General features: G+C 51.6%; 1 protein-coding gene and 1 long non-coding RNA gene across 5 annotated transcripts; one reads left to right on the plus strand and one right to left on the minus strand.

Moving 5' to 3' along the window:
* Window positions 1-1,598: 1,598 nt before the first annotated feature.
* On the plus strand, window positions 1,599-9,255 carry TTYH1 (tweety family member 1). 4 transcript variants are annotated; one of them, XM_021004153.2, is made up of 14 exons: window positions 1,599-1,826; window positions 3,045-3,232; window positions 4,293-4,404; window positions 4,713-4,933; window positions 5,110-5,205; window positions 5,817-5,889; window positions 6,014-6,089; window positions 6,248-6,303; window positions 6,768-6,860; window positions 6,965-7,057; window positions 7,746-7,888; window positions 8,198-8,243; window positions 8,466-8,543; window positions 8,945-9,033. In XM_021004153.2, exons 1-13 carry the CDS (start codon window positions 1,698-1,700, stop codon window positions 8,502-8,504), a joined length of 1,365 nt encoding a protein of 454 aa, XP_020859812.1. In that variant the 5' UTR covers window positions 1,599-1,697; the 3' UTR covers window positions 8,505-8,543; window positions 8,945-9,033. The 4 variants fall into 4 exon arrangements, with proteins under 4 accessions (XP_020859812.1, XP_020859809.1, XP_020859810.1 ...); XM_021004152.2 differs by having other exon boundaries at window positions 1,600-1,826; window positions 8,904-8,993; XM_021004150.2 differs by lacking the exon at window positions 8,198-8,243 and having other exon boundaries at window positions 8,945-9,255.
* A 5,943-nt stretch (window positions 9,256-15,198) lies between these two features.
* Window positions 15,199-21,389, minus strand: LOC110220236 (uncharacterized). Its single transcript, XR_002327812.2, has 2 exons — window positions 21,168-21,389; window positions 15,199-15,627 (listed from the first exon to the last, which is right to left on the minus strand). It is a non-coding gene; the product is annotated as an uncharacterized LOC110220236 (long non-coding RNA).
* Window positions 21,390-21,490: the final 101 nt, after the last annotated feature.

Raw genomic sequence — 21,490 nt, forward strand, 5'->3', positions numbered from 1 at the left:
TGTGTGTGTGTGTGTGTGTGTGTGTGTGTGTGTGATGGCATTCAGAGGGGCACAGGGGAGTCACCACACAGAGGAGACCCAAACTAGACAAGCATCCTGGCTTCTGGGGGACAATTCAGGCCCCAGTTTGAGCTTCGCTTCTTTTAGCTGGAAACGCTGCGCTGTTCTGCGCCTCAACTTCTCTCCTTGTTACGGGAGGACGTTCGTCTCTTTAAAACCCTCATGGCATCAGGACTAGCCAAAGCATCCCAGGACGTGGCCTTCCCCAGAACCCCAGCCCTGTTTCTCCTCCCCAACGTGGCCCAGACAGGCTCTAGGCAGACTGCAGGCCTGTGTGGTGGGGGTGGGCTCTGCCCCCTCCCCTCTGTGTGTATTCTCTCTCTCTCTTTTCCCTCCCCCGACAAATGTCTCTAACCCCTTGTGTCTCTGGGTCCCTGTCTTCCTCTTCTGTCTCTGTGTCTCGGTCTTCCTCTTCCTCTATGTGTCTCTCAGTCCTTAGCTATCTCTGAGGTCTTTTCTGTCTCAGGCTGTCTTTCTCCGTCTCTTTTTCAGTCGCGGACCCTTGGAGAGGGAGGTGGCTAGCGGGCGAGGGCGAGGGCTGGGGTCCAGCTGGAACGCCTCTCCCCCCCATCAAACTAGTCCTCCCTACTCACAGAGCGAGCAAGCCTGCTCAGTAATGGTGACCTCATCGGGATGCCTACGTGGATTGGCCCGCGCATCCTCCGGCGTGGGCCGGGAAGCGGAGCAAGGAGGAGGGATTCTCTAGTCCGCCCTTCATCCTCCTTCCTTGGTCTCCACCCCCCCCAACCAGGGACTCCTCCCCCCCACTGAGCTCCTCCCTCAGAGTGTCAAAGGCCACCTTTCTTTTGCATACTCTGTGATACCCCACCCAAAAATAAATAATCTGGAGTCTGTGTGGAGGAAGGGGGGAAGGGGAGAAGGGGAGGGGGCTGGGAGGGGAACTGGGCTGCTCCCTCCTCCCCAGAGCAGAAGCACTGAAGGCCTTGCCCATCCTCATAACAGAGTCTTGAAGGACTCTCTCTCTCCCCCATAACGGGACCTTGAAAATCTCTCCGAGTTGGCCCGTAACAGAGCCTTGAAGGTCTCCCCCGGCTTGAAAACTTGCCGTCTGAGGCTTTATCTACCTCCTCCCTGGGTGGGATCTCCCCTAAGTTCGTATCTGCTTTTTCCCCTGTCCCTTCTCCAGGGGGAGGAAGCCCCCTCCTGGAGCTAGGTCTCTGTTCCCCTAAGGGCAGTATCCCCCCAGTGAGCCCATGAGTGGGGTCTATGATCTTATGAACGGGGTATTCTTAGAAGGGACCCCCCATCTCTGCCTAATCTCCCTCTTCCTCGGAACAGAACACTTTCTGAGGTCTCAAATCTCTCCTCTGGTAGCATGATTCCCCCTTGCCCCAGCCTCTGTCTCTCCCCTAGGATTTTGGGGAGCCAGGCCTTCCTGGTTCTCTGTTGGTCACTCCAGCTAGGTGTGAAACCTCCGGTGGCCACCAGGGGGAGCCCTGGCCCCTCCCACCCAAGAGCTGGCACCTCCCACTCCCCAAATCTCGCCCCAACCCTTGCTCTGTTTTCTCCTCCTCCTCCTCCTCCTCCTCCTCTGCCTTCTCTGCCTTCTCCTCCAGGGCCATCTCCTCAGCTCCACAGCACATCCCGCCCGGAGCAGTTCTGGGGGCCAGGAGGCCATGGGGGGGCCACCCCCGGGCTTCCGGCCCTCAGGCTGGGTCCACTTGCTCCACCAGGTACCCCACACCAACTTTCAGCTCCGACCTGTGGCCAGCACCTTTGCCCCCCAGGAACAGGACTACCAGCAGGTGTGGAGGACACAGGGGTCCTGGAGGGGGCAGGACTGGGGGACCTGAGGGGTCTTTCTGAGGGGGGGAGGAGCTGAGAGGGGATACCTGGGTCCCCGAGGGACTGAAGGAGGGCATGCCTAATCTCAGATGGGGCTGAGCCTAGGGGAGGGGGCATTTTGGTCCCTGAGACAAGGGGACTGGGAGATCAGGCACCATGGTGCCTCGTGGCATAGAAAAGGCTAGGAGGCAGAAACCTGGGTCCCTTGGGGGAGGGAAGGTAGAAATGGAAGCACTGGGATTTTTCTGGGTGGATGTGGGAGACCTGGATATATGTCTGGGGGGAGCTAGGGGAGGGTCATGATAGCAGGAGCTAGTGGGTCCTCTGAGGCTCGTTAATTAGTCCAGGCTAATTGGGAGGGTGGCCGAGGCTAGTCTGGTTGGCTCAAGGGCCCCCAGGGGCTCCAGAGAAGGGGGAGCTAGGCAGTGAATGCTGAACTATTTAGGTCACAGTAAAAGAAACTGAAGAGCTGGGAGGCCCCCACCACCAGGCTGTCACACACTTGCATGCAGACACATATAGACACAGCCATACACAGAGGGATCTTCACAGGGCCAGGCTCCCAGCCAGCAATGATCATGATCATAGCCACACACACACACACACACACACACACACTTCACACCTGGACACACACAGTCTCACAGCCACACACACAGCCATCTATGTGGTTACACTCAGTTTCACACTCACACATGGAGATTCACACACAGATGCACACACACACAGAGCCAGTGACTCAAGGCAAGTCACAATTTGAAACAATGGGACACAAATGTATGCTTCCTCAGTCCTCCCATTCTAAAGCTCAGTCACAGGGCAGCAGGTCCCACACCTGTCCCTATAACTGGCCAAGTCTTATGGTTCCAGGAAACCAAGAGATGGGTGATGTCTCACCTATCTGCCAGAGGAGGATACTCAGGTGGACAGAAACTCCCAGGGCTCACACACAGACTCACACACACTCTCACAGGGAGGGAGGGTCACACCTGGAGCTTCACTGCCCGCTGCCCATCCAGGGTCACAGGTACACAGACACAAAATCCAGCACAGGCTCCTACTTCCATGAAGTCACCCCCCACCCATTTTCCAGATGGGGACAACGAGGGCTACCGGTCTGCTGTGGGTCCACCCCTGAGCTCCGTGGACCCTCTCTCCTCCCTCCTCCCTCTTCTCAGGCCTTGCTGCTGGTGGCAGCTTTGGCTGGGCTGGGCCTGGCTGTGAACCTGCTTGTTCTGGGACTCTATCTGCTGCGATCATGCTGTCGCTGCCGCAGGCCCAAGTCTGGTCCTCCCGAGGCCTCTGGCTCTCCAGATGGAGGAGGCTGTGTCACCTGGAGCTGTGTGGCTGCCCTTCTTCTCGGCTGGTACCTGGGACCCTGTGGGTGGGGAGGGGCCAGGGACTCCAGGAATGGGGCCATGAAGGGCTCTCCCAGCCCCCTCCCCCCTGCCCCTGGCAGAGCCTGGAAGGCTTCCCACCTCTCCCTATAACAGCCTTTTTCTTCCAGCCTCCACAAGAGAGCCTCAAGAGCCTTCCTCAGCTCCCCAACAGAGCCTTAGAGGAAGGCCTTGAAGACCTCCTCATCCCCTACATAACAAAGCCTTGAAGGATTCCCCAGGCCCATAACAGAGTTTTGAGGGCTTCTCCCATGCCCATCACTAAACACAGAAGAGCTCTTTCAGGCCTCCTGAGCAGGGTCTTAGAGGCCTTCTCCAACCCCCTCAGCTCAGAACCAGCTTCTTTTGGGGCAGAAGAGGTGATAGGGCCCCAGATACCAGAGTGCCATCCTTTGGAAGGGGTTGGGGGCCAGGAGGACAAAGACCCTGAGAGACAGTGGCACAGCCTGGGGTGGGGTGGGGGGAATGAGAATGAACAAGGGACCTTTGTATGGAATGGGATGAGGACAATGGACTCTGGGGAATTGAAGGGGGCTGGACCCTGGGAAAGGAGGGAATGAGTCCAGTTCACAATGAGGGCTCTGTGTCTCTCCCTGACTGGGGGCACCAGCCGCCTGGGTCCCCTAAGGGGTCTGGGCCTCTGGCAAAAGGCCAGCCTGGGTCCTCTAGAAGGAGGAGGCTGGGGCAGAGGTCATGCCTGGTCTGCAGGGGGCAGGGCTGTCCTGGCAGCCTTCTTCCCTGAGGGGCGGGGCTTCAGAACAGCTTCAGAGCTGTTGGAGGCTTGCTGGGCTTCCAGGGGTTAACCCCTTCATTTGCATCACAATGAGTTCATCGTGTTCCCACCTCTCCTCCTCTCTTCCACAGCCCAGGCAGGGGGAATGAGCCCTTCCCGTTGCCTCAGCAACCCAGGCCGAGGGAGGCAGGTTCCCACGGGCTGTACCACTGGAAGTAGAGAAGAGGGGGTGGAGAGGATGGGAAGGCCTTGGGAGATGAGCTGAACCATCCTCTACCCAATCCCTCCCCTCCCAGCGCTGGTATCGGGCTCGGTTTCTATGGCAACAGTGAGACCAGTGATGGGGTGTCCCAGCTCAGCTTCTCCCTCCTGCATGCCAACCATACGCTCAGCTCTATCGACCGGCTGGTGAGGGCATCCTCATCCTGACATATGTTTTTTTGGGGGGAACCCCAGAACCAGCCACAGAGGCTATCCTCCTCACTCCCCAGACCCAGCCAAAGGGGCTGGAATGTCCAGCCACAGCCTGTTTCCACTCAAGCTAGCCATCGCACCCAATCTGCTTCTCCTCAGAGCCTTCCATAGAGACCATTTTATTTAGCCAAAGACTCTACTCATTCCCAGACATCTGTAGTTGTCCCAGATAAGTGTCCTTCCTGCTCATTCTGAGACCCAGACACTAATCTCCTCTGCTGGCTGTGTCTTCTGTGCCCCAGGTTTCAGAAACAGTGGAACGCCTGGGCTCAGCAGTTAGGTCTGAGCTGACAACTCTGGAGGAAGTGATGGCCCCAAGGACAGAGCTGGTGGCAGCTGCCCGGGGTGCCCGGAGGCAGGCTGAAGCTGTGGCCCAGCAGCTGGGGGAACTGGCTTTCTGGAGGGGTGTGCCCCTGAGCCCAATTCGGGTGGCTGAAAGTGTCTCCTTTGTGGAGGAGTACAGGTGGGCCAAGGTGGGGTCACCAGGGTCACAGGTGGGAGACATCCATTGGATTTATGGGGAGCATAATGCCCAGAGAGGGGCAGTGATCTGCCCCAGGGCACACAGGAAGTTGGGACAAATCTGGGATTCAAACCCAGATTTGTCCTGACCTTTCCCTCCCATGTCCTCCTCCTTAGGTGGTTGGCATACATTCTCCTCCTGCTCCTTGATCTCCTTGTCTGCCTCTTTACTCTCCTTGGGCTTGCTAAGCAAAGCAAATGGCTTGTGATTGTGTGAGTTTGCCAACCCCTCTCACTTCATCTGCTATCTCCATAGCCAGAGCTTGGATCTCCTTCTTGGCATCTCTCATTACATGAGGGCTACGTCCTTAAACTGACCCCCTTATCACCATGGAGCTTTCCACAGATTGGGGCCCCAAAGCGGGACCTTAGCGAATCTCTCACCAATCCCCTGACACCTTCAGCACCAGGTAGCTAACCCTAACCCAGGTAGGGCTTGAGTCCAGAGAACTCACTGTGAAGGCCCTCAGCAAAGGTTCCTTAAATTCAATCAATCAATAAACATTTATTAAGCACCTACTACGTGCCAGACATTGTGCTAAGCACTGAAAATTCTTCTGCCTATTCAGAGATGTGAAGGGTTCTCTGCTGCAGGGAGGGAGGGCTTAGGAGTAAAGCATTCAGCACCACGGAGCTGTCCAGGAAAGCGGCTCAGAGGATACTTAGGGGATACCCAGCAACTGGCACCTTCAGCACCACGGAGCTGTCCACAGGCATAGGTAGCTCTAGGTGGTGAACTGCTTTGGAGAGGATTTCATCAGGACTTTGGGGTAAGGAAGGAGATTGGTAAGAAAATAGGGATGAATATTTCCTTTTCACACTAGCATGACAGTCATGAGCCTGCTGGTTCTCGTGCTGAGCTGGGGATCCATGGGGCTAGAGGCAGCTGCTGCTGTGGTGAGTATCTGAGACTGGGGGGGAGTGAGGGGGGTTCACAGAAAGGGGGGGTGCGGCTGGGAGTCCAGCCTCTTGAGTTTGGGTCCGAGCAACTCCCTTCTTTTCCTTCCCCACCCTTTCTCAGGGTCTCAGTGATTTTTGCTCCAGTCCTGATCCCTATGTCTTGAACCTGACTAGGGAAGAAACTGGCCTAAATCCAGGTAAGAAGAGGGCAACTTTAGGGATGAGTGTCAGCTGCTGGGTGCACTCTGCCCCCAAGCTCACTGGGTGTTCTCTGTCTCTGTCTCTTTGTTTCCATTTTTGTCTCTGTCTGTCTTCCTCCTCTGTCTTCCTTTTTCTTCCTCCTCCTCCTCTACAGAAATCCTCCACTATTACTTCCTCTGCAACCAGGTGGTTTCCAATCCCTTCCAAGAGGTGAGTCCTAGAGGCAGTGTGAATGTGGGGTCTGAAGCCTCTAAGAAGAGCAAGATTAGGAGACCATCATGTCTCTTTTCCTTCCTGGGTTTCCCCTCCACCTCCCCCAATTTGGGAGGTGACATATGCATCTTTTAGAAGCCCCTAGGGTGGCTTGGCTATTGTGGGTCTGAGTTAGACCAAGCTCTTCTACCCCAAGGCCTCATAGGAGTTGTAATTTCTGAAATTTCTATGATTTCCTCAGGTCCCTAGAGTTATAAGGCAGTGGGGCCTGGACACCTGGGTCCCCAGAGTAAAAGGGAATAAGGATTCAGTTTTCCAAGTTCCTAATGTTGTCTCTGAGAGTGGGGGACTGGGACTGTGATTTCTGGGTCTTGAAGTGGAGGCTTCTGAGTGGGTGAGAAGACCCAGGTGTTGGCCTCCCTCCCTCCTTCCCTCCTACCCACACTCACCACCTCCCCTAGAGGCTGACCTTGTCCCAGAGATCTCTGGCTAGCATCTACTCCCAGCTCCAGGGCCTGGAACGAGAGGCAGTTCCCCAGTTCCCGGCAGCCCAGGTCAGTGGGAACCCTTCTGGGGGTGGGGCTTAATTGGGAAGGGGTCTGTGGGAAAGGGCAGGGCCCTCGAGATTGGACATTAACCCCTTCTGGACTGGAGGCAGAAGCCGCTGTTGGCCCTGGAAGAGATGCTGAATGTGACGGAGGGGAACTTCCACCAGCTGGTGGCGCTGTTACACTGCCGAGGGTTGCACAAGGTGACCAAACCTTCTGCTTCATTCCTTTTCCAGCTCCTCCCTCCCCTGCCTGGGTTCTCTGGAAGCCCCTGGGCTCAGTTTCTTTCAAACCCATCTCTCCTGCCCTGGGCCCAGAGGTGTTTCCTACATCTCCCTCACCTCTCCCCCAAGCAGGATCACTTCTGCCTCCATCACCCATCCTTTGAGGTCACCTCAGTCTAGCCCCTGCCTTCCTCTCCATCCTTTTCTCCGTGAAGCCCCCTTCTTCACCATGCAGACTGGCCGCCCCTTCTACTTCCTTGTGACTGTTCTTCTCCCCTCCCTTCAGCTCCAAATCTTCCCCTGCCCAATTCAGGTGACCCACTCCCTAGGAAGCCTTCCTGGACTTCTGCCATGAGATGTATGTGATCTCTCCCCTACTCTGACTTCTCCTGGACTCAGTAAATACTAGGAATCATAAAATGTCAGATGAGCCCTTGGAGATTCTCATTGTACAAATGAGGAAACTGAGGGCCTTAACAAGGTCAAACAGTGAGTCAAGAGTCAGACAGGGACTCGAATGTGGGTCTCTCAATTAACATCTCATAACGATTGCTCTGCCTGACTCCCTTTGCTGGGGTGAGAGAAATCAAGCAGCCAGTTGAGAAGTGGGTGGGGGGGTTGAGAGGCGTCAACCCTGCTGATGCCCACTCTGGCCCCCTGCCCCCAGGACTATGGGGCAGCATTGCGGGGCTTGTGTGAGGACTCCATGGAGGGCCTCCTCTTCCTGCTCCTCTTCTCCCTGCTGTCCGCCTTGGCTCTGGCCACGGCTTTGTGCAGCCTGCCTGGTGCCTGGGCCCACTTCCCACCCAGGTAAGCAGCTGGAAGTGGGAGACTGGGAGAGGGTGGCTGAGTTGGGTAGGTTCCCCAAATGCAGGACCATGGACAGAGCCCCAACCATTCTCTACAAGGTGCTAAAGGGGCCTGTTTCGGGAGGTTCCCCTAAAAGAGGAAGGGGAAGATTATAGGGTGTATAGGACTCCTCAGATTGCCAGGCAGTGAGGTGGAGGATGCACAGGGGTCTGGGAGGGGAACACAGTATTCTGGGGGTCCCCATCTATCAGAAGGGGAGGGAACTTCCCCTCCTGCCACCTTCCCAGCTCTGTGCCCCGCTCCCCCCAGCGATGACTACGACGACCCAGAAGATGATGATCCCTTCAACCCTCAGGCATGTGGGGTTCCCAGGCGGGCATGCACTGTGGGGGAGAAGGGGGAAGATGGGGAATCAGATGCATGTCTATGTTTCTGAGGGGGCAGAGATTGAGGGCTACATCCTTGCTTGAGTCCCTATGGGCCAGGGGCCAGGGGCTGGACTTCTTACTATGGGGTAGGGGAGAGCATCTCCTGAAATGCTTTATTAACTCTTTCATCCCCTTCTCTGGGCCAACAGGAATCCAAACGCTTTGTCCAATGGCAGTCGTCCATCTGAGACTCCCCCCTTGGGCTGGGTCTGCTACCCCCACCTCTGGTGAGCCCCAGCTGTGGCACTTTCCCTTCTCCTGTGCCTCCTGTCCCAGTCAGCCCTGGATTGCTTCTCTCATATTGTATGCAGTCTCTCTGTGAATCCTTCTGTCACTTAGCCTCTCTGTTTATCTTCTGTCCCTAAATCTTGTCTATCTCTTTCTCCATCAGCTTCTCCATTCCCCGTCTCTCTCTAGCCACTCTGTCCAATCCTTAGTCTCTCTTTCTATTACTCTGTATCTGTTCAATGCTCAGTCTCTTGGCCTTTCCTCCCATCCTTCTGTCTCTTGAGTTTGCTGTCCACCATCCATATCACTGTCTATGTCTCAAACCTTACGCTATCTCTGTGGTCTCTTTTCATCCCTAGGAACCACCCACTCACCAGAGAAATTTCCCCTTCCCTGCCAGGATTCTTCTAGCTATGATGACTAACACTGCCACACTCTGCCTGGCTCAGGAGAGGCCGAGTCATTCTTTCTACCCTGGGGAAATGACCAGAAGATAGTTCCCTGTCCTCTCTAACCAACATTCAAGGCTCAGGCCCAGGGATCCCAGCCAGGATGAAAGCCAGGAAGCTCAGGGCCCTCCTAGGAGCAGCTACCATGGAGAACCTCCCCTTGGCCCATTTCTTGGCCCAGCTGCCCTGGGTCCAGAGCTCCTTGTGCTTAGAACCAGCACCACTAACTCAGATTTGAAATAAAAAAGAAGACTTTATTTTACATGTGTCTGGAGCTGTTTTTTGGTTTCTGTCCAACCATAAAGGCTCAACTCCAATTTCACCTCCTCCTGGAAGCCCATCTATTGAGATACACTGTTCCTTCCTAGCAAAAGAAGTTTCACCATCAAGTGGCTCTCACACCTCACTGGCAGGGCCTCTACAAGGTAATGGGATTCTTCAGAGTGCTCCAGGGTAGACACAATGGGATTTGGAGGCAGAGGACATGTGTTTCAGTGCTGGGTCTGCTACTAATTTTTTGAGCATAGGCAAACCACTGAGACACACTGGGTCTCATTTTCTTCACTTGTAAAATGAGGGTATTGGGTTAATCTCAATGGGCCTTTCAAGGTGTCATCACCAGTGCCCACTTCCATTCACCCCATCCAGGTCTTCCAAATCAGCTCGCATAGCCAGCTTGCACCCTGTTGGTGGCTCCCAAGTTCCTCAGCCCTTCCCCCTTTGTTATCCAGCTCAGTGCCCCAGTCATGGATCTCTCTGTGCCCTCAGAGCCCAGTGGATCTCCATTTCCTTCCTTCCCTCCCACCCCACCCTTGGTGCCCAGTCAAGGATCTGCCTGATTCTTTCTGTCCCTCTCCAGTGCCCAGCATAGGTAGGCCCCAAACCTCATTCTTTTCTGTCCCGCTTCAGTACCCATCATTGGGCTTCGGTCTCTTTCATGCCCAGAACTGGATCCAGATCTCCAAAGCCCTTTCCCCCTCACCTCAGGACAAAAAACATTGTCTGGGTCTCCTTCCTCTGTTCCCCTTGAGTTTCTACCATCAGGTCCATTACTCTAGTTGGGGGACAAAAAGGGCCCACCATGGCTCTGGGAGAATTCCTGCTCCTTAAGGACAGGAGGTGCTTCAGATTTGCATTTGTGTCTTCCACACCGAGGTGCCTAGTGGGCAATTAACAAAGGGGGCCTGGGGGACAGTTTGGAGCTCTGGCTCTGAGATCAGTAGAACACAGGTCTGAATCCTTCTTCTGGCACTGCTAATGTGACCTCAGGCAGGTCATTTCACTCCCCTGGGCTTCTATCTCCTCATCTGTAAAATGGAGGGTTGGATTCTGTGGCCTCTGGGGTCCCTGCTGGCTCCAGAACTATGATCAATAAGAAATATTTTCAGCACTCAGCACAGTACCTGTTCTATTGATCAACTGACTGAAATGTTTCAAAATACCTACTCTTCTCTTTTTTTCTTAATTTATTTTGATTTATCAACAATCACTTCCATATGCTTTTGAGTTGAAAATTTTTCTCCTCCTTCCTCCCCACCACCTTCCCCAAGATGGTGCACAATCTGATATAGGCTATACATTTACATTCCTATTAAACATATCTTCACATTAGTGATGTTGTAAGTAAAAATTAAGACCAATAGGAGGAACCATCAGAAAGATGAAACAAAACTCAACAGAAGAGAAAAAAAAGACAGCAATTCAAACTCCATAGTTCTTTCTTCTTCATGGATAGCATTTTCCACCACAAGGCCTCTGGGGATGTCTTAGATCCTTGTATTGCTGAGAAGGGTTAAGTTTATCAATATTAGTCATCTCACAACATGGCTGTTAATTGTGTACAACATTCTCTTGGTTCTGCTTACTTCACTCAGCATCAGACCATACAAGTCTTTCCAGGTTTTCCTGAAGTCTGCCTGCTCATCATTTCTTATAGCACAATAGCATTCCATTAAATTCATATACCACAACTTGCTCAGCCATTCCCCAATTGATGGGCATCCTCTCAATTTCCAATTCTTTGCCACCACAAAAAGAGCTGCTATAAATATTTTTGTACATGTGGGTCCTTTTCCCATTTGTATGATCTGTTTGGGATATAGCCCTAGAAGTGCTATTGCTGGGTCAAAAGGGTATGCACATTTTGATAGCCCTTTGGGCATAGTTCCAAATTGTTCTCCAAAATGGTTAGATCATTTCACAACTCCACCAACAATGCATTAGTGTTCCAATTTTCCTACATCTTCTCCAGCATTTATCATTTTCCTGTTTTGTCATGTTGGCCAATCTGATAAAACTTTTTTTTTTTTGGTGAGGCAATTGGGGTTAAGTGACTTGTCCAGGGTCACACAGCTAGTAAGTGTCAAGTGTCTGCTCTGAGGTCAGATTTGAACTCAGGTTCTCCTGACTCCAGGCCTGGTGCTCTATCCACTGTGCCATCTAGCTGCCGCAAAATACCTACTCTTTTAAAGACACCATACTAAGACTGAGGATTAAAGTCAGTGGGACTAACAGTCTCTGTCCTCAAGGAGCTTATCTTCTTTTGGGGGACACAACCCATAACCATGTTAAGTATGTACAGGAAAATTTAAGAAGGAAGACAGTATGAATGACTTTACCCAGGAGCCTCGTAGGAAGTAAAGGATTCCAAAAGGCATGGGGGACAGCCTGTGCAGGAGGAAGGAGGGGGGAGATGGAATGTCAGGGAAAATCAATTAATCAATAATCCTTTACTAAGCACCCACTATAGGCCAGGCACTGTGCCTGGGGATATGAAAAGAAGAAAAAGACAGTTCCTACCCTCAAGGAACTCACAGTCTAATGGGGTAGACAACACATAAGCAGATAAATACAAAGCAAACTATATACAGGATAAGAAGGAAATAATTATCGCAGGGAAGGCATTTGGATTCAGAGGGGTTGGGGACGGTTTCCCGTGGAAGGTGGCATTTTCAGTTGGGACTAAAGGAAGCCAGGGAGGTGGGTGCTTGGAGCAGAAGGAGAACATTCTAGGCATAGGAGACAACCAGAGAGAATGCCTGCAGCCAAGAGATGGAGTGTCTTGTCCTTAGAACAGCCAGGAGGCTGGTGGATCCAAAAGTATTGGAAAGGTAGGAAGGGGCCCATGATTGGAAAGGTGATGAAGGGCCTTGCACGCCAAACAAAAGCATTTTGTATTTCCTTCTGGAGTCAATAGGAAGCCACCGGAGTTTATTGGGGGTGTGTGTGACATGATCATACCTGCATTTTTGGAAAATTACTTTAGTGGTTGAATGGAGTTTGGATTGGAGTGCAGACAGATTAGAGGGGGACAGACTCCCACACAGGTTACTGCAAAAATCAAGTGCGAAGGGATGAGGGTCTGCGGGGAGGAGGGCAGTGTCAGAGAAGAGAAGGGGCCTTTGGCACAAAGACAGAATTGACAAGCCTTGGCACAGGACTGGATATGGCGGGTGAGAGTGATGAGTCCAGGATGATTCCTAGGTTGTGAGTCTGAGGGACTGGGAAGATGGTGTCGCCCTCTACAGTAATATGGAACGCAGGAAGAGGGGAGGGTTTGGGGGAAAGATAATGAGTCTATTGAGTTTAAGATGTCTATTGGACATTCAATTCTGAAAAGTAGTTGGAGAGATGAGATTGGAGGTCAGCAGAGAGACTGGGGCAAAATGGGTTGATTTGAGAATCATCAGCATAGATATGGCTGGTCATTAAACCCATGGGAGCTGATGAGATCACCAAGTGACGTAGTACTGTATAGAGAAGAGAAGAGGGCCAGGACAGAATCTTAAAGGACACCTGTGGTTAGAAGGCATGATCTGGAAGAAGATCCAGCAAAGGAGACTGAGGGGTGGTCTGAGAGGGAGGGGGAAAACCAGGAGAGAGGAGTATTAATGAGGAGAGTGTGATCAATGAACTGCAGAGGGGTCGGGGAGATAGGAGCCTAAGAAAAGGCCAGTTAGCAATTAAGAGATCATTAGTAACTCTGAAGGGAGACAATAATTAATTACAACTCTTTACTTCTGATCATTTAAGGGCAGTATAGTAGAATTGCCTGGCAGCAGGGAGGGCCCAGCTGAGGTTACATAACATAAATCTGTAGTGGACCCAGTCAGATTTTCTCCACCTTCATTCATCAGCATGTGTGCAGTAGTGAAGGCAATGAATGGCGAGAGCGAGCCAAGGCTTGACTGGGCATGATTTGAAATATGACAAGGCGGCAGGGGTGGGGGGTTAGGGATTCAAGAAAGGAGAACAGTATAGAGTTGAATTGATTCACCAAGGAGTCAAGATGGGGAGAAGAGACAATGACTAATGCAGGGAAGGTGTCTCAGGAGAAAATTGAGGGGTCAAGGGATTACAGGTCATAGTGAGGATGAAAAGTAGGGTTATGTAAGGGAAGGTGGAGGAAGGGTGAAAAGCAAAATAGATGATGGTTGGAAAAGTGGATTTCAGAATTCCTGTACGTGGAATCGGTACATCTATGGGTGATGGTAAGATCAAAGGTGTGACCATCCTTGTGTGTGGCCCAGGTGGGGTGGAGGGATAGCTCATGAGAAGTGAGCAGGTTGAGGAGCTGACTGGTTAGGGTATTTGAAGGAGAATCAATAGGTATGTTGAAGTCCCTTAGTATGAGGGCAGGAGTTGGGAAGGAAGGAAGAACTGCATGCCAGCTATCAAATTCATTGAGGGAGGGAAGGGAATGACCTGGGAGCCTGTAGACAACCTGTAGTGGCCAGGATTTTGATTGTGATGTGTAGGTGTGAACAGCATGAGCCTCAAAGAAGAGAGGTTACTGCATGGAGGAGGAAGGGGCAGAGTCTGGAAGCAGCAAGGAGGACTGAGGAGTATTCCAGCAGAACTGCCTCGACCAGGAAGCTAAGGAGAATGAGTACTGGGAAGGGTGGCCAGGGAGGATTTGCCATTAGGGGAGAGCCAAGTTTCAGTAAGAGCTAGTACATGGAAGGAATAGGCGAGAAACAGATTCCAGAGCTTGCTTTCTTTGTTGCTTACGGAACAGGCATTCTAGAGCACACGTTGGAAAGGCTGGGTGAAATTAGGATGAAGCTGTGGGGCGGAAGGATTGAGGAGGATGAGAATAAAACTGGGAGGGGGTGAGCAATGGGGTCTGAATGACCATCTACTGGAGATTAGAGTCACCAGTATGTGAAGGGGATGGCCGGCTATGAGAATGTTCCTCACGGAGTGGAGGGCACCACTCCTCTGCCCCCAAAGGAGATGGGAGGCTTGGAGATGAGGGAAGGCCGCCCTTCTTTGCGCTGAAGGTTCCCCACATCCCAGCTGGGAGACTGGGCTGGAGCAGGAGGTGGAAGATGCCTTGTGCTGGCACAGATGGAGGATGCTGGACCTGGCCCCTACAAGCCTTCCCTTGGGACACCCCGCACCTAGCAGGAGATGGAAGGCAAGTAGAACCAGTGGGAACGGCGATCTGGCCAGTTCAGCTGGACTGTGGATTGGGCAGCTAGTGCAGCACAGAGGCCGGTCTCTTTCCCCTCTGTCCTCCCAGGTTCCAGGCTAGAGTCAGGGGGATGTCTCCTCACTCACTCACTCGTTCACAGCCAGTATCAGGCCTCCTCCTGATGCCTTTAGGTCCTAGCATCTGGAAGGAGCCTCAGTGCATCTGGTCCAGCCTTTACCTGAACAAGAAATAAGCAGGCCCCCAGTAAGAAAGAAGCCCCCACCTCCTGGAGCAGCTCTCACAGTTAAGTATTTCCTTACACTAAACCTAAATGTTTATCTCCAGGATTCCACCCATTTAGATGCTTTTGAACATTTAGATGCTTTTGAACCGGGAGGCCACGCAGAACAAGGTGACTCCCAACTTCTCAGGCTCCCCCCTCCCCAGTCTTTTCTTCTCTATTGCCAGATAATTCCAGTGATCTTTTAATGGTATGAGCCTGGGGCCCTTGCTCACTCTCCTGATGGCCTTCTTCTAGGCTTGACCCTCCCCCACATCAATGTCTTTCCTGAAGTATAACTAGGACATGGGTACAACAATCCAGAGGTGGTCTGACCAGGGCAGGAGCCCTTGTCACACTTTGTCACAATAAATAGTTGACTGTCTCCAAGCCTCATCTAACAGCTTAAGAGGACATCTGCTTCTGGGGGTGTCATATCATACCACTGGCTTCAGATGGGCTTGTAGTCCACTCTAGCCCACTAAAGATGTTTACCAGGCAGACTGCTGTCTAGGCATGCCTCCTCCTTCTGGCGAAGTTTTATTTTTAACCAAAGCACCAGAATTTACATCGATTCCTTTTACATTTCATCTGAACAGATTCTGCTTTGCCTTCTCACCAGATATGGACTCATCCAGTGGGCTAACTTTCCCTCCCACACATGGTTAGCAAGCATGCCAACGGTGCCAGGCTAGGCATGTTAACCAAATCATTGATCACAATGTTTGACAGGATAGGGACTGGCCCAGGTCCCAGGAGCCTCGAGAGACCTTTCTCCAAGCTGGCACTGAACCCTGATTGCCACGCTTTGGCTTTAGCCCACCAGCCAGTCACATCTCTCCATCTTCTCTGCAGTAACAGCTGAGAGACTTTGAATGACCCTTCGCTAAGATGTAGGCGAATGCTCTCTTCAGCATTCTCCTGGTAGTCTGGTAGGCCTGTCAAAAACAAAATGCGGGTAGGCTGGTTAGACCTGCTTTGAAGAGAAGCCATCCTGAATCACTTCCTTTACTAAGGGCTCTTTCTGAAGAAGCCATTCTAGAATCTGACCAGGAATCAAAGTCCAATTACAGACTCAGGTTTTTCCTCTTTCTTGAAATTTGGGCCATTTTTCTTCTTCCTTCCTGAACCCATTCTCCATCATCTTTCAAAGATAGCCACTGGTTCTTTCAAGATCCTAAGATTTCCTTCATCTGGCCTGATAACTTGAACTTACAAGGGCAGCCAGGCACTCTCTAGGTCTGTCCTTTCTTGTCCAAAGATCTTTCTTCTTGGGAGGAAAAAAACCCAGACGAAAGAAAGAAGTAAGCAGGTCTTCCTTCACTGTCTTCAGCCTGCCCCTCCTTTGATCTCCCTCTTCCTCCACGCCATGCTCAGGACAGCTAAAGACAAAGCTCCTGACTGCTTTCTCTTATACTACTTAGCCTTCCTTATTCTAAATTTTGACCCTCCAGACATTCTTATGAGCTCCTGCCCCATGGTCATATTCATCCTCTATCCTTGACCTTCCACACATCTTTTTAAAATCCAAGTTGGTTAGTAAGTTCCTTTTGAAGCCAGATTGGTGTATTTAGAAAACACCTCCCCTTCCCTCCTCACTGTGACTATTCCTCTTGGTGGAATTTCATCTTGAAGAGCTCTAACCACACCTTCGAGTTTTAGTTCTGAGGACTCTACCATTTCCCAGCAACACCAAAAACCTCCTCCCTACAACTGTATCCAGTTTTCCTGATGTGCTGACGTACTCACTTCCTTGAAAGGTTCCATCTTTCCCCGCCCACTGGCCCTTTCCTCCACTGTGGCGAGACTCAGAGCAGAATGGAGGCTCTCTCATTAATCTGTTCCCTTCTGGCGGGATGACATGGGCCGAGAAGTCGTGAGCTGCTCTGTTTCTGCAGAGACCAAGAGCTCTGGCAGGTGTGGGGGGAGCTGATATTCCCTGGGCACCACTCTGTCATGCCCCTGTGTGTGCCAGTTACTTACTGAAGTCAGAGGGTCTCAGATGTTGAAATGCCCTTGGTGGCCCTCACCTCATCCAGACTTTATTTGAAGACCTCCACTGATGGCTAATCAACTCTCGACCCCCCCCACCCCCAAGCAGTCTTGCTTCTAACTCAGTGATACAACTGGTTTTCAAATTCTTTTCTGACTTGTAGCCTAAAGCTGCCCCACCCCTCAACCATTGTCCCTCTGCCCTCTGGGGCCAAAGAGAACATTTCTAATTGCTATGCCCTTCACATACTCGAAGACAGGCCTCAGGTTCCCCTTGAGTCTTTTCTCCTTTGGATAGGCCAACCTGGTTCCTTCACCTAACCTTCACAGGGCAGGGACTCTCTCCTTGAAACTGCTTTGCATGTACTTGTGCATCTATTGTAGTTTCCCAATAAAATCTAAGGTCCTTAAAAAATACCTAGCACCTAGCACACCGCCTCAAACATAGGAGGCACATATTGTTTGGTGAATAGGTACTCATTATTTTAGTCATCTTCCCTCCATCCTCTCCAGCTCAGCAAAATCCTTCCTGAAAGGAGGTGCCCAGAATTGAACACAAGATTCCAGGGCAAGTGATAGGAACTTCATCTCCTTAGAGACAGTGAGGAGGGGATGGGGAAGCTATCCAGGTTGGAGTTAGAGGATTTGGGGTCTAAATCCCAGCACTTCATAAATTCCGAATCTCTCTGGGCATCACTCCTGTCCGCTGCAATATGAAGGGGTCAGATTGGATGGCTTCTGAGGTCCCTTTCACTTTCAAGATCTTACAGGCCTTATTTCTGGATGCTGTTTCCTTGAATGCATCCTAAGATTGAACTTTCTTTCACCAATAGCACTTCTAGGGCTCTATTCCAGAGAGGTCATACAAATAGGAAAAGGACTCATGTACAAAAATATTCACAGCAGCTCTTTTTGTGGTGGCAAAGAATTGGAAATTGAGAGGATGCCCATCCATTGGGGAATGGCTGGGCAAGTTGTGGTATATGAATGTAATGGAATACTATTGTGCTATAAGAAGTGATGAGCAGGCAGACTTCAGAAAAACCTGGAAAAAATGGTCTGATGCTGAGTGATGTGAGCAGAACCAGGAGAACGTTGTACACAACAACAGCTGCGTTGTGCGATGAGTAATATTGATAAACTTAACCCCTCTCAGCAATACAAGGATCTAAGACATCTCCAAAGGCCTCGAGATGGAAAATGCTATCCACAAAGAAGAATGAACTATGGAGTTTGAATGCAGATCAAAGCATGCTATTTGGTATTTGTTTTCTTCTGTTGTGTTTTGTTTCCTCTTTCTGGTGGTTCCTCCTATTGGTTCTAATTCTTACTTACAACATCTAATGTGAAAATACATTTAATAGGAATGTATAGGTATAGCCTGTATCAGATTGTGTGCTGTCTAGGGGAGGGAGGTAGAGAAAAATTTAAAACTCAAAAGCTGATGGAAGTAAAGTGATTGTTGATAATTAAAAATAAAATAAAATAAAAAAAGATTGGCCTTTCTTTGCTGCCACAGTGCCTTGTTGACATAAATCCAGCTTGCAGTCACTAAGACCATCCCCCCCCTCTGCCCCCGCCAGGGGTCTTTTTCAGGCTGATGGCTGCCTAGTTGTGAGCATAGCAGAGAGCTCATGAAACTTGGAGTAGGAAGACAAGTTCAAATCCTGCCTCAATCACTTACTAGACGTGTGACCCTGGGTAAATCACTAAACTCTCTGTGCCTCAGTTAGTTATCTGTAAAACGGGGACAACAACACTTGCCCCTAAAGGTTGTTGGGAGGCTCCAATGAGAAAACATTTATATAAAGTGCTTTGCTAATCTTAAAATGCTACATAGCTGTTAACTACAATTTTCCTGTGCTCATGAAGTGGGTTTTAAAAAAAATCAAAATGTAAGACATTACTTTATTTCTTTAAAATTTCATCTTATCAGATTCTGCCTGGTGTTCTGGCATGTCAGGGTTTTATGGAACTTTGACTCCAATTTCTTTTCTTTACAAGTTTAATTGGGGATATTTGTTTCTACATCACAGTCATTTGTGGATATATCAAAGCTAACTGCTGCCCCTTTCCCACCCCCACAGAACCACTCCTTATAACAAAGAAAATCATTCCAGTAAAACAGCTCATATAGGGATCCTGCCTGGCCGTGTATGCAACCTTCTGCTCTCTTGGTTCACAGAGGGGAGGTATGGATTATTATCTGTCCTCTTGAACCACAGTTGGCTTTTCAGTTACTCAGACTTCACCTTCCTTTCAGTAATATTTTCACAGACACTGTCGGGGTCATGGCTCTTCGGGTTCTGCTTGTCTCAGTCACTTACTAGTTCATAGGTCCACAGACAGAGGAGACCCCGAAACTTGGTTTGGGCACACAGAGGGAGGAGACCCGGGCCAAGACCTATGCAGAGAAGGGCCAAAGGGAGGAGACTCGGGTCCTGACCTGGGCGCTGAAGTGGCACAGAAAGGGAGGAGATCTGGGCACTAAGAGGGCCTGGGGAGAACATAGCCAGGCCTCTGCTGGGCATGGAGAGGAGACTGGGGCCATGGTCTAGGCACTGAGGGGGCAGAGAGAGAGGAGGTGCAGACATGGATCTTCCCATAATTCCCCAAGGCCTCATATTATTTTTTATACCACCATTTATTCATCCAAGGATGCCAAGGAGGCATCCACCTTGTTTCTAACTCTTTGGTAACACTTACGGGCTGCTGTGATTTGTCTGGTGTTCACTGGCACTTTGTGTCTGTCTTTGACCTCGGGAGGACACGGCAGCTTTTCCGCCCAACTCTGCATCACCTGCCATCCAGGTCAACAGTCAGTCCACGAGCATCAGCTAAGCCCTTGCTCTGTGCCAGACTCCTGACTAAGCTCTGGGGACACAAAGAAAGGCTGCAACAAAGAAGATGACCCTGCCCTCGGGGAGAACACACTCTAATAAGGACACACACAGAGGGCAGGCAATCTCCCTTTAAAGGGGAGGCATTGGCAGTTGGGGGGGCACTTCTCCAGAGGATGGGATTTGCTCCTCGAAGGAAGGCCAGGAGAGGATTCCAGGTTTGGGGGACAGGAAGTGCAAAAGCACTTCCCTCTGGGCACGGGCCGAGTCACCGATGAAAATGTGAAACGGAACACGCCTGCGTACCCACCCCTGGAGCGCTTCACTGGAGAGCCTCTGCCTAGCTGACAAGAAACCAGGCAGTCTTTGGGTCATCCTACGAGTTCCAAACTTAGCTGGACTAGCAGCATCCAGCCCACCCCAGTCTCCACCTTCTCCACAAGAATAACATAGGAGCAAGGAAAGGGAAACATTTATTAAGCGCCAATCATGTACTAGGCGCTGTGCTAAGCACTTTAGGTATTTTGAGGTAGGTGCTATTGATATATCCATTTTACTGATGAGGAAACAGCTAGAGATGAAGTGATCTACAAAGGGACTCCGTTCGTGTCTGAGGCTGGGTTTGAATTCATGACTCCAGGCCCAGGGCTGTATCTACTGCACCACCTGGTTGCCTCTAGTTGACTTTGTCAAAAATCTAGAGAAACAACACACAATATTGCCATGATTTAACAGCTAAATACATTTAAAAAAACCTAAAGGTACTAAGGTTACCGTGGCACAATCCGTTCTGGATGAGAACACCAGCGGGGCTTCTTTTGAAGATCACTAATGCAATGCTTTAATGATCTGCCCTGGAAAATACTGATACCTCTCCAATCACTTCCGATAATCTGATCCAGGGCAGCCAGGCTCCCTCCCAACGCGCCCGGCTCGTTTTCTCCTCCTGCCCAGGTACTCTACGCAGCGCATGGATGACCCTGGGGTCGGACAGTTTCCTTTGTGGTTTCATAGTCCGTGTCTGCACCTCCTCTCTCTCTGCCCCCTCAGTGCCTAGACCATGGTGCCAGTCTCCTCTCCTTGCCCAGCAGGGGCCTGGCTATGTTTCTCCGTGCCCTCTTAGTGCCCAGATCTCCTCCCTCTCTGTGCCACTTCAGCACCCAGGTCAGGACCCAAGTCTCCTCTCTTTGGCCCTTCTGTGCATAAGTCCTGGCCGGGGTCTGCTCCCTCTGTGTGCCCCGCCCAAGTGCCGGAGTCACGGCCAGGTCTCCTCTGTCTGTGTTTCCCCTCCCCCCGTGCCTGGGTCTCCTGTCTGCCCCCTCCCCAGTGCCCGAGTCCCCTCTATGTGTGCCACCCCCCCCCAGTGCCCGGGTCTCTCGTCTGTCCCACCCCCCTTCCCGCCAGGGTCACGGCCGGGTCCCCTCCCCCTCCCCCTCTCCTTCTCTCTCCAGGTCCCTGCTCAACGCTCAGCGCGCAGCCTGCTCCTCCGCCCTAGTTCGGATGGGGCGTGGCTTGTCCCGGGGGGCGCGGGCTCATTGCGGCCTCTCCAGCTCTCATTGGTTGAGGCTTCTTGGTTTCCCCTCCTCCACCTTAAGCTTCCAGCGAGGAAGGGCGTGCCTGGATGGGGCGGGCCATCACTGTCTCACCTCTCATTGGGCCTTCTGATCGTCATTCCGAGTCCTTTAAAGGATCGCTCCGGAAGGGGAGCTTTTGGGAGCGGGCCTGGTCCGGAACCTCCCATTGGCCCCCGCGATGGCCACGGGGCGGGGCGCGCGCCGGCGTGCTGACGTTGTGCGCGTGCGCTCCCTCGCCACGTCCCTTCCTCCTCTGCTGCCGTCGCTCACGCGTTGGATTCAGCGCCGGAGGAAGAAGCCGCTGTCAGGTGAGAGCTAAGCCTTTAGTGCCGCCATCTTGGGCCGGATCGGGCTGGGCCGCGGGCGCAGGCCGCGGGAGTGGGGCGAGGGATGCG

Source organism: Phascolarctos cinereus, unplaced genomic scaffold, assembly GCF_003287225.1.
Source record: "Phascolarctos cinereus isolate Bilbo 61053 unplaced genomic scaffold, phaCin_HiC Scaffold_726;HRSCAF=1367, whole genome shotgun sequence".
NCBI classification, from domain to species: Eukaryota; Metazoa; Chordata; class Mammalia; order Diprotodontia; family Phascolarctidae; genus Phascolarctos; species Phascolarctos cinereus.